This window comes from Neolamprologus brichardi, chromosome 5 (genome assembly GCF_056152115.1).
Source record: "Neolamprologus brichardi isolate AB-2024 chromosome 5, ASM5615211v1, whole genome shotgun sequence".
In the NCBI taxonomy this organism is placed as follows: Eukaryota; Metazoa; Chordata; class Actinopteri; order Cichliformes; family Cichlidae; genus Neolamprologus; species Neolamprologus brichardi.
Window position 1 is genome coordinate 13,356,708 of NC_142108.1, and position 12,145 is coordinate 13,368,852.

Here is a 12,145-nt window from a genome sequence, read left to right on the forward strand (position 1 = left end):
GTAAACGCTTCTGATGGTGGTGTGGTAAAATCCCAGTTTAATAGCAGTTTCTGGAATCCGCAGACCAGCCTGTCTGGTACCAAAAACCATGCCACTCTCAACTTCACTTCAACAGGTCATCTCGACCACATCTATATGCCTAAATGTACTGAGTTGCTGACATTTGATTAGCATGATTATATATTTGCATTAACGCACAGTGAAACAGTTGTGCCTAATGAAGTTGGCATGTGTGTATATATAAATATATACACTTGTTCAGTTAAATGTATTTGTGTTAATCAGTCCACAGTGTGTTTTGCTATCTTTTAAACACTTCTGGGCATTTATTTTGCACTAGCATTCAAACTAACTTCATTCTCAATAATTAGCTTTATACATTGAACCCTTTTTTTGGGGGGGGGAGCAGTTTAAAAAGTTTGATGTTGCCACAAAGTACTTTACAAAGTATTTTTATACTTCTGCCACCATGTTTACTGCTGTGGTAGTCTTCTATAGATTTTATTCTTTGAGTTTCATCTCATAATAATCTCTCATCGTCATAACTGCTTGTCTTTTTTGGTGGCTGTAATAACACCATTGTTACTGTAGGTGGCAGCAGCCGACTCGAATCAAGTGACTGAAAGACGCAGAGGAAGAAAATAGTCTCGGTTAAAGACCCCGAACAACAACAAAAACCTGGGTCAGTACTTTATCGGTTTGAAAACGCAAAGTTATTGCTGCTTTTTTAAATGGGAGCATATATAATAATTTAAAAAAAAATGTTCAATGAAAACTCTTCTGCGAGTGAAGCCGGTGAAGTCGCTTGTGGAGACGGAGAGGACAATGTGCCCGTCTGTGAATCAAAGGAGCGGGGCTTTAATGCTGCTCATGAGACCCCCTCTGCCAGGTTTCTGCAGGCTGAACTGGAGCTGAACGCTCACCTCCGTGGCCTCCGCTTCAGCGACCCTGTCCGGTACATCTACAACCCGCTGGAGTACGCCTGGGACACCCACCGCTGCTATGTGGAGAAGTACTGTCAGGCCGGACAAAAGATCCTGTTTTTGGGGATGAATCCCGGACCTTTCGGAATGGCTCAGACAGGGGTGAGCACACATTTTGAGGCATAGTACAGTTTCCAAATCGCCATGACCGTAACAGGAGCACTGCAGTGGTAAAAGGTTTTAAAGGGCTGTGAATGCGGAAGCTAACGCAAACAAACTAAGGAGACAGCCTGCAAGGGGCGCTCCTATCATGTTTTCAGCGGGGTGTCGCAACAGAGACCTGCAACATGGTGGGTACTGCCTATTAAATGCAGCACACACCAGGATGAATGATTTAAGATTTAATTAAACGGTGTCACAGGACAGGAACTTGAAAATTGCTTTGTATGGCACAACTGTTTTGCAAAGTGATGAAACAAGACTAATATGTAGCAATATTAACAGTTTTAACACCAAAATATACACTAGCTAGCCACTTTATTAGGTACACATTGCTAGTACCAGGTCGGACCCCAATTTGGCTTCAGAGCTGCTTTAATTCTTTGTGTCACAGATTCAACAAGATGCTGGAAACAATCGAGATTTTGGTCCATATTGACATGAGAGCATCACACCAGAGGATGGGTACACTGCAGTCATTAAAGCAACAATGCAAACTGAAGACTTGACAGGACTGGTGCCCAGTGTGGTCTTCTGCAGCTTCAAGCTTCAGCCTATTCAGAGATACTCTTGTGCATACCTTCAATTAATTAACACGCTGTCATTTTACAGCATGTTAATTAAATGTGTTGTTTAGCACAGCTGCATTGTCAGTCCATTGTTTTATTACGGCCTCATGCTGGATTTGAGGATCTTACATGATTATAACAGTAATTACCACAACCCTTATTTAACGCTACTTTTAATTAAAATTCCCAGTGTTGCCCACTTTGACATTTTATTATTGCACACACAACAGTGAGGGGGCAGAAAGTTTGATGAGAAGAGCTGATCATCTTAAATAACTGAACCAACTGACAATTGGTAGTCATCTTCCTGTATGATGAGGATATTAAACTGCTGTGGCATCTGTAAAGGATACAGCTCTTCATCCTCTATTATAGCTCCTATCTCTCTCCATCCTGTTTCCTCCACATGTATTTAAGGAATTGAGACGTCATGTAGAGAAAGCATGCAGGGTTGCTGCAAGGAGGACCGGGGACAGAGAAAATGAGGAGCCACAAAATGGAGAGATGATAAAAACCCCTCTGTTGCATCATGAAGACTCCCAGGCTCCCTCTGACCTCAGAGCTGCTTTAAATAATCTGCTTCTCTTTGCGCAGGTCCCGTTTGGTGAGGTGAAGTCAGTTGTCGACTGGCTGAAGATCACAGGGGAGGTCGGCCGCCCACAAAATGAGCACCCAAAGAGACGAATCACGGGGCTCTCCTGCACTCAGAGCGAAGTGAGCGGCGCTCGTTTTTGGGGCTTCTTCAGAAAATTGTGCGGTGACCCGGCGGTCTTCTTCCAGCACTGCTTTGTGCACAACCTGTGCCCGTTAATCTTCATGAGCGACAGCGGGAAGAATTTAACACCCCCCGAGCTGCCCGCAGCTGAACGGGAGGCCCTGCTGCGCCTGTGTGACATTGCACTGTGCCAGGTGGTGGAGGCACTGAACGTTTCCATGGTGATTGGTGTAGGAAAGGTGGCAGAGCAACGGGCACGGCGGGCCCTGTCTGCTGCAGGTGTCAATGTGCGTGTTGAGGGCATCATGCATCCATCGCCCAGGAACCCGCTGGCTAATAAGGGCTGGGAGGATGTAGCTAAAGCCAAACTGCAGGAACTTGGTGTTCTATCCCTTCTAATTAAAACTTGCGCCAATCAGTCATGATTAATCTATTCACTCCAACACCAGATGAGGATGTGTGGCATTCCTGTGTATCTTTCAGTTCCCAGATGGCTTGGTGCACTGTTGAGAAGGGCACACTCACTAACCTCTTCATGGCTCCATCTGTGTGTCCAAACACATGCTGGTAGCTCCAAGGAGAACCTGTAACACTACTGCTTTTCCACATCTGTTACCACAAATGCGGTAAACAACATCTGCTCTGCAACTGCTTTTTCTTCTCTAAAGGTCTGTCTGCATTACTTCAAGACGTCTTGTCTTGATCCTGCTGTGATCAGAAGCTGCAGCATGGCTTTAAAATATGGAGCCTTAAATATTTCTAATGACTGTACGGTGCTCAGGGTGTATGTGTATATTCAATATTGTATTTTTTTTTTTGTGTATGACAAGTGCTACATCTACAACTGAACCCTACAATTAAAGTTCATGTGGCCTTATATTAATCAGCTAATTAAGATGTGACCTATGAATTTCCTATAAAAGGACAGTGTTGATGTGTTAATATCAACGAGGGTCACAAAATTAGATCGGAATAGAAAAGACCAGAATTTAGTGAAACATTTAGCTGGCTACACAGACAGCTTTTTGTCATGTTGCACAAAAAATATATTCAAACAGTGATAATTACATGGGCAGAATCAGTCTGCGGTGCTCTTTATGACATGTTTTATAGCTCTGTTTTAAATTTTCGTTTAGCTTGGTAATGTATTTTATGGGTCTGCACACTGAATTTTCAGTTTCAGTTTTGTTTTTATTTTACTATTCATTTTACATTTTATTTTACTGTTGAAATAAATGCTGGCTGATCAAATCTGATGCTGCAAACATGAAGTTATACTGACAGTTAAGGCATACGTTTAGCAGGGAACTGGTTGTTGAAACATGCCAGTTGTAAAAGTAATCTGTCATTAACTGAAATACTGAGTTAATGAAAATTTGAGCAAGCACTTGGGTGACAGTGGAAAGGAAAACTCCCTTTTAACAGGAAGAAACCTCTGGCAGAGCTGAACCTGAAAGAGACGAGACGGCGTTTTTTTTCAACCTAAATGCAAATTTATGAGCTGCAGCTTTCTTCCTTTCTTTTTTTTTTTAGAAGAATAAGTCATACCTACAGGTATGTTGACTCAGCAGGGATAATATTAAAAATTAAAATCAAATTATTTGACGGTAATAGGAAAACATCCCATAAGAGCCTCCCTGCGTTGTATAGTTTTTCTTTACATAAAGACTCTTCCACCATGAGAAAGTGTGTGAATTAAGTGCTCACATGAAACCTGCTCCGTTAGTGCTTTGTGTTAACAAATGCAACTCTCTTGGCTTTGTGCCGAAGCTACACTGCCATCAAGTGTTCAGAGTGGGAACATGATTCTTACACAATCACGGGGGGGGGGGGGGGGGAAGGTACAAGATATTAGATTTGCAGTCTTTGCTTAAAAACACAAACTTGGATACGATGTGTGTTTATCACTGGTTCGGGGTTATCAGATCAGATTAAAATAAGTGCAGAATATCCTCATTTTCCATATTAAAAACAAAACAAAAAAAGAATCTCTTTGCTGTGATACTGCTGGTTTTATGCTTCTCACTGGTTTCTGGCTGGTGGGTGCGCTGAAGTTGTTATTAACATAAATGTGAAGCTCTGATGATTTCCTCACCCCCACCCGTGCCACTACTGAGAACTGCAATCAGCAGTAACACCAGCCAGAGGATCTCGTGTCCTGTGATTGTAATGGGAGTTGAAGTCCGCAGCTCCACCGTGTCAGTTGAGAAGCTGTGTACTCACGAACTGCATCTCCCGTGACTCAGCGAGTGTCACTAATTTTACTCTGGTTGCAAATGGTTCAAGAGATGTTGTGAAAGTCTTGCACCTGCTCATCAGTATCGACAGACTGATGCACAGCTCCTGTCCCGCATGAGGTAGCAGAGCCATCGCGTTCATTTCAGAAGACTCAGGTAAGATTAACACCACTGAGTTTCAGCATTTAGGCCAAGATTGACCTGGTGACTTGTTAACAATGGGAACGAGTTGAGTTGCTAGCTGAATGTCACGCCTGCATACATGAGGGAAGATTGATTACAATTTGTTTGTTTTTTTACATTTCTGTAAAAACTTTATTTGTTATGTTATTATGTGTACCATTATTATATGATATTTATGTTTTTTTGGAATTAAATATATTAAAAATGTTTTAGTATAAAGCTATTAGCTAACTTTGACTTTTTATAAATAAAAATAAATTTGAAAGACTTTCTATTAGTCTTTAAATAGATTGGTCGTTCTTATATGCGAAGACAAAGAGATCCAACCAGATCTCTCGGTCTCTGTTTATTTTGTAGGCTATATGGCATAATGTAACTCCTCAGTAGGTAAACAAGCTGATGAGCCGTAGATCACCGCTGTTATGACCATGCTGCATTCCTGGACCGATGCTGCTATCGTCTTTCATCAGCTGTTCGCATGTTTTCTTCTTGAACAGCAAAGCTCCCTATAGTCATGGACAAACAGCCCAGGGTGGTGTTTCGAAATGTGGGGCAAGTGTACTTCCCCCAAACCAGGGTGGAGTGCCACTACAGTCTGACCTCAGACCATCAGTGGAGCAATAGTGACTGGATAGGAATTTTTGAGGTACGGTCACCAACTACAGCACCATGTTGCATCGTGGTAGTCACATTGTGTGCTTTATGACATAGAGTATGTTTATCCTATTATAGATGGGATGGACTTCAGTCAAACAGTATTACACATACACATGGGCTACTGTTCCTGAAGGATACACAGAGGGAACCAGTGTTGACTTCTGTGCAGCTTTCCAGGGTAAGAACTGTAATAAACGCTCCTGATGGTTAATGGTCTGTTTTGTTGTTGTTGTTTGTTTGTCTGGCTAAAATTGCCCTGTCCTCCCTGGTTGCACATTTGATAAATACTGTGTGCTTGTTTGTTCCTGTAAGCATAGATTCATATTTCATAATAAACTTTATTGATGTTAGACCTGGCTCTGATGCAGCACCTCAGTTCAGCATCTGTCTGAAATAAACCTTTTTAGCTCCTTTTCATTGGCTGCCCCTCATAAGCACAACGACTAAACTCCAAAACTGTGTGCCTCAAAAAATGAATACGATAGATATCCCTTCACCTTGACATCATTTCATCTCAGAGTGATTACTATACAACTACAGACATAAAAATCTGAAACTTTAATATCCACCACTGTTTATGTATGACAGAGAACGAGGAAAAGCATAACGGGTCCTCTTTAAACCTGCATTCTTTCTAATAGCCAGCAGGGGGAGATTTTGGATTCACCAAAGAAAAACTACTTTGTAGACGTCTCAGTATGCAGTATCCAGATAGGTTTATATTCTTAATTGTAACACAGGATGGTGAATATTTTGAAAATTGTGGCCCCATTCGAGGAAAAAAGATCATTTAGGGTGTAGCTGAAAAGTTATGACTGAAATATCAGTTTCTAAATCAGTCCCACCCTTTGCTTGTTCTGTCTACCTATAGACAAACAAATAAATAAACAGACAGATAAAACCCAAAATGTGGATGTCAAAGTGGTTATGTCCACCTCTCATATACAGTCTGTCTCTGTGTCACACCCAGCAGTGATGTCTTAATCTACAGTCAACTACGCCCGTCAGTGGTCCCTGACACCCTGGGGGAAAACAACCTGCTTTCCCTGTTGCCAGCTATGTAGAGAATGAAAGTTTTAATTTCAGTTGTTCAGCAGTTGCTGGAAGGATTTGGGGTTTCCAGGCAGTCTGCTGACTGAGCTCTAGGCTTGTGTAACAGACACACCTCAGAGTGCGCTGCTGCATCACCACAGCAAAGTGATACCAGGGCGGTAAAAAAAGATGCTGCTGTGCACTTTCATAGAAGATTAGCTGTTGTTTTTAATGTTTTCACTGTGATCAAATAAAACTAATTTATGCAAAGCATTAGGAGCTTATAATGAGAATGTACTGCACTAGTTTCGTTTTTTTGTATTTGGGCCTTATTTTGCATTATTGTAACTGTAACTGACAGTAACTGACAGCTAATTTTAGGCACTAGAGGATAATAAGAAATGTCTTCTTGATACAGCATCATACCTGCCCCGCCCCGGTACTGTAGAGTACCAATTTGTGTATGTGGACAAGATAGGAGAGGTGTGTGCCCGTAGTCGTCCCTTCACTTTCTGTGCACCCAAGCCGCTTGAGGAGCTTGAGACCCTGAAAGAAGAAGAAGATGCAGAGGATGGAGAAGAAGAGCTGCTCTTAGTCATTCCCAGAGCTCAGCTGCTGCAGGTTGGAAGAGAAAATGTTTATTTCTTTTTATTATCTTTGACACAGGAATTAGAAATATGCCTGAAAATGCTTCGTCATTTCTTTCTGTGTTGTCCACAGAGTCGGCTGGAGGAGTGCTTAAAAAAGCAAGGAGGTCTGCAGCAAGCGTTGGATGTAGCAAAAAAGGAGATGGAGAATGAGAAAGAAAACAGCAGAAAAACAAGAAGTGAATGGGAATATGAAAGAGAAGCAATGAAGGAGGAGATCATGGAGCTCAGAGGCAACCTGAGACACAGCCGCGAGATGCTGAAGACAATCGAGGTGAAACACGAGGTGCACACTGATCACCAGTGGCGCACTGATAGCTGATCATTGAAAATTGATGAAAAGATGTATTCTCTTTTCTCTCCATGCAACTGAAAGGATGCGAAATACAGTCAAGAAAGTCTGGCCTCTGAGCTGAGTAAACTTGCGGCTGAAAAAGCTGAAAGAGAGCAGCGCATCAAAGACCTGGAGGAGGATGTCGAGATTCTGGCTGAGCGAGAGACAGAGCAAAACAGGGAACTGGAAAGGCAAGCCCTCGCAACACATGTCAGCTGAGTCAATTTCCAGCCACTTTGGCCTGAAAAGTGAATTTATTTTTGTTACCACAGGCTGAAAGAAAGAGTGAAGAAAATGTCCTGTCAAATGAAGCACGATGAGGAGAAGAGGAAGTCTCTGCAGGTTAACTGCTGTGAAGCTTGTCACTCTATAACACACAAAAGCCAATAACCCATCATCTCACTAAAAACAGACGAGAATCAGATGTTTTCCTGTCTTTTCTTCTGGCATATTCTCCCGCATTGTTTCTCTTCATGCTCCTTGACTCCCTGAAGATGGAAAATGAGGATGCTCTGGCCGAGGCACGACTGCTCCAGGAACGTCTGGAGGCCAGCGACCACGTGGCAGAAGGCCTGCGTAGGGAGCTGAGGGACCTGAGCACCCGACAGGGTCACACCCACACTGACCTGCACCAAGCCCGACTCCAAGTGGCCCAGCTCACACTGCAGCTGTCTGAGGAGAACCTCCTCCTGAGGGAGGAGAGGGCCAACTGGGCTTTGGAGAGAGAGGCATACAGACATGCAGCAGAAGTGAGGATGCAGAATATGCATCAAAGTAAAAAACAACAACAACAAAAAACAACAGAAGAAACAACAAAAAAAACTAAACTGTTTTCATGTTTTTGTGCAGACTGACAAAAAGAAGCTGCAAGATCTTGCCTGCGAGGTGCAGAAGAAGGAAGAGTGGCTCCAGGAGGAGAGGATGGAGAGGGAGAGACTGGAAGTGCAGCTCGGGAGAGAGAAAGACTATAATAAAGTAAGAGCCTCAAAGCACATCGCAATCGCCGTTCGGCTCTAAATATAACTGCTTATGTGCCACAATTCTGCATCATGAGATGCTCAACTTACAGTACAGAGAGCTGTGCCAGACTTCTTTCATTACTCACATACTGGCACAAATAGAAAAGCTTCCATGAACAGTGAGCAAACATTTCCTCACGACAACATGTGATGAACAGCGGGGAAGACGAGAAGACCCATCAGATTGGTGGGCGTTCAGGCGGTCGGATTATAAATGTTGCTGCCCCCTGTAGGTGCTGCTGGGTGAGGCGAAGCGTGAGCTGCAGGAGCTGAGGGCCAGTTTGAGAAAGGTCCAGAAAGAAAGGGAGGAGGAACAGCTTCAAAACCAGGCAAGGATTCAACACCGGATCAACAGCACAGCTCACGATTCTTTAATCTACCACAAGAAACAGTATAGGAACGCTAAGCCCTGCGCTTTGGCTCTGCTCTTCACAGGATAGGCATGAATTAAACTGGCATTTCTCAACAGAACACAGCAAAATGTGTTTTTCCCCCAAGCTCAGTTACACATTTTAGAGAGCGACTGCTGATTAGTTTAGGTATTCATTCTCATCACCTTCATTTCCCGATCAAATCTGTGTTTTTGTCATTTGAACCTTGCAGGATTTGGTGAACTACATCCATCAGTTAGAGCAGAGATTAGGGATTGTGTCAGAAGCTGAAGCAAGCAGTACAGCTCCCACGTGCGTATGTAAGTAAAAAGATCTTTTTGCATGCCACGCTGCTATTTCATTGAACTGTAGTGAAAACTAAGATAAAGACTCAGTGCTGGTTCATATAGCTTCTGGCTCTACCCCTGCGAGTGATGAGAGTGCTTCCTCAGCTTCCTCCAGGTCAGTCTGTGCACTTGTTTCCTCGTCCAATGACCTGAAGCAGCCCGACAGAGCTGAGATTCCTCCTGAGATACAGATCCAGAGCGAGGAAGAAGACACACCAGCCTCTGACACACAGGTAAACCCAGGACTGATACACCTAGGTAGGGATATATTTGACTAGCTGGCCAAATTAGTCTGCAATTTCTGTTTCACAGGTGAGTTTAATGCTGCCTGTTGGAAACCAACTACTAAAGTCTTAGAGTTTAGACAAAGTCTAATGTGTCTAAAGTGTATCATCTGAGAGCGCCCATCGTCACAACATGTCTCCTAACTAATCCATTTAATCATTTTTGGCTTGTGTAATGAGCTTATTTCAATTCCTTAAAGACAACTTCCTCATATTTGAAGTGGTTTCCAACAAATAACTGCATTTTGCAGTATAATTTAGATGATATTTGATACGGATTATTAGCACAAACGTTTGAGGCATTTCTGTTGTTGCATACAGTCAGAGTCATGAAGAACTATTTTCTCTCACAAAAATGAGTCCTGCACCAGATTATTTGACCCTCACTTAATCCTAAACTAGCGGTTTTAAAAAGGCAAAAGATGATCTCTTCGAATGCTGATTAGATTTATTTATTTATTTCATCTACTGCGCTCTACTGGGTACTAATCGCTCATTAAAGACTATTTGGATGTAATTTCTCAGAGCTCTTTTACACCACAGAAAATAAGATGAAAGTAAAATGAGTACCACACTATATTTCCGTTTTGAAACCCAAGTGTCCAAGTGTTCTGGGTGGATACAGACCCACTGCTCACCTGCATTTCTGCCTCTGTCTGTTGAACCAGGATGAGGAAAGGGAGCAGCGTGAACCCTCCGCTGCTGAAAGAAAGAAACTGATCCTACCAGAGCTCATCAACCCCGTCCTCAGGTGACACGGCTGGCTTTCCAGCAGTTACACTTCACACGCCGTCTTTTCTCCGCCACAGCTGAAAATAAGACTGAATAAAATAATAGGACGGTCATGCTAAGCGAGAAGGAGAACTGTGGAATTATTTACCTTTGCTTAAAACTTTCAACTCTCTTTGCCTCTGCAGTGAGCTGGCTGACTCCCCCATGTGGTAACACAGGGATGGATGGCAGGTTTCCCGTGTACCACTGCGGTATTATTTTATATGGGTCATAAGAACACTTGAGACCTATATAAAGTCCCCGTCACAAAGGGTATTGTGCTTTTACCTCATGAGTGTCGTTTAGGAATTTGCAAGTCTTAAGTGGGCTAATTTTCGCTGTTGTTTTATGCTGTTTGTGGTTTTAATTCTGATGCAAACTTAGTGACACTCAGGATAAATTTTAAGTGCAAATTGAATTTTTGTTTTCCGAACTTTTAGATGAAGATTCGTATTTTCGAACTTTTATTTCATTATTAGGTGTCTGTGTCACAGCTGTTGTGAGATATCAGTTGCACACACTAGCCCCCCCCCCCGGGCTCTGCATGTGAGTGTGACTGCACAAAGTGTGTCAAGTGTGTGGGTGTGGGTCACAGTCAAGTGCGAAATGCTTTGCTCCTGGCTCGTTTGGTGCAGTTCAGGTAAAGGTTTGTTATTCAATGGTGCTCTTTAATAAAACATAATAATGAATACCAGGTGAGTGCTGTGCCTAAACGTCATTATTTCACCGTGACATTTGATGATTTTTCCTAAAGTGACCCAGAAATGTGCAAAAATGTTCTCTGACAACTTAATACCATTGTTCAGAAATGGTTTAACACTGATGCTGTTCCAGGTCGTATCTCTTCAGACAGATTTCAAGGTAGCACTTTATAATAGTGTCACAGTATTAAGTATAAGTATTAGTAAGCACTTAATTCATCATTTAACATTACCTCTCCTTAGTATGTCTTTGATAAATACAGATGTTTATCCATGTGTTACTGTTACACCATGTACAGCAATGACAGCTGTGTAGCTATATACAGCCTTCACTGCTACCACATCACTGCTAATAATAATCATAATAATTATATATTATAATGCCATGTAAATGATGACTTAAGCACTTCCTACCTTAATAAAACTTAGTAGTTTGACATTATTATAAATTGCTACCGATTTCAGATACACCACTGTGGCTGATATCAAGGAGAATGATGGTTATAGGGAACCTTGAAACTATGAAGCCGTGCATGACAGGGGTTACAGAGGTCAAGGGGGACCCTGACAGAGACAAATACCTGCTGGCTGTTGAAACAGTGAAGCAGAAGGACAACATAGGAGTGATCATCTGTGGCGTGCATAAGGAACAGAGGTCAGAGGGTGACTTGACGCAGACTCCAAATCTGCAAAAATCAGTTCGATTCAGTTTATTCTGAGCTGAGATTAAAGTGAAAGCCAAACTAGATTAAAAGAGGAGTTGTGGGAAGTCATCAGGTCATTAAAGAGCCTGAACTGCCACTTCAGTGTGTGCAGGAAAAACGTATACCAGTCCTGCAGATGCAACATTTCCTACCGCTGCTTTCAATGCACAGACTAGTTTATGACAAGCATTTTTTTAAATGTAGCATTAATCTTGACAATAACAGATTAGAACATACTTAAATCATTGTGGCTGTTATGTTTTCAAGTCTCAAGTGAAACAGGACATGATATTGTGCGATAGCATGCGGAAAAATACTAGACGCTGATGGAAAAGCTAAAAATACACCATCCCTGCTCTTTAATGTCAGACACTTATTATCGGGCAATTCTTGGCCCAGGTCACACTGAAGTATGTGAGTGTTAAAAGATGA

At 42.3% G+C, this 12,145-nt stretch overlaps 2 protein-coding genes across 3 annotated transcripts; both read left to right on the top strand.

Moving 5' to 3' along the window:
* Positions 1–504: 504 nt before the first annotated feature.
* Positions 505–3,839, top strand: smug1 (single-strand-selective monofunctional uracil-DNA glycosylase 1). The gene is made up of 2 exons (XM_006784304.3): positions 505–1,085; positions 2,306–3,839. Exons 1-2 carry the CDS (start codon positions 762–764, stop codon positions 2,849–2,851), a joined length of 870 nt encoding a protein of 289 aa, XP_006784367.1. The 5' UTR covers positions 505–761; the 3' UTR covers positions 2,852–3,839.
* Positions 3,840–4,640: 801 nt separating this feature from the next.
* On the top strand, positions 4,641–11,007 carry calcoco1b (calcium binding and coiled-coil domain 1b). Of its 2 annotated transcripts, none has more exons than XM_087840706.1 (14): positions 4,641–4,819; positions 5,344–5,492; positions 5,579–5,681; positions 6,954–7,156; positions 7,256–7,456; positions 7,559–7,707; positions 7,789–7,858; positions 8,011–8,265; positions 8,366–8,491; positions 8,769–8,864; positions 9,139–9,226; positions 9,359–9,486; positions 10,206–10,288; positions 10,455–11,007. In XM_087840706.1, exons 2-14 carry the CDS (start codon positions 5,361–5,363, stop codon positions 10,480–10,482), a joined length of 1,662 nt encoding a protein of 553 aa, XP_087696832.1. In that variant the 5' UTR covers positions 4,641–4,819; positions 5,344–5,360; the 3' UTR covers positions 10,483–11,007. The 2 variants fall into 2 exon arrangements, with proteins under 2 accessions (XP_087696832.1, XP_006808842.2); XM_006808779.3 differs by having other exon boundaries at positions 4,642–4,819; positions 9,317–9,486.
* Positions 11,008–12,145: the final 1,138 nt, after the last annotated feature.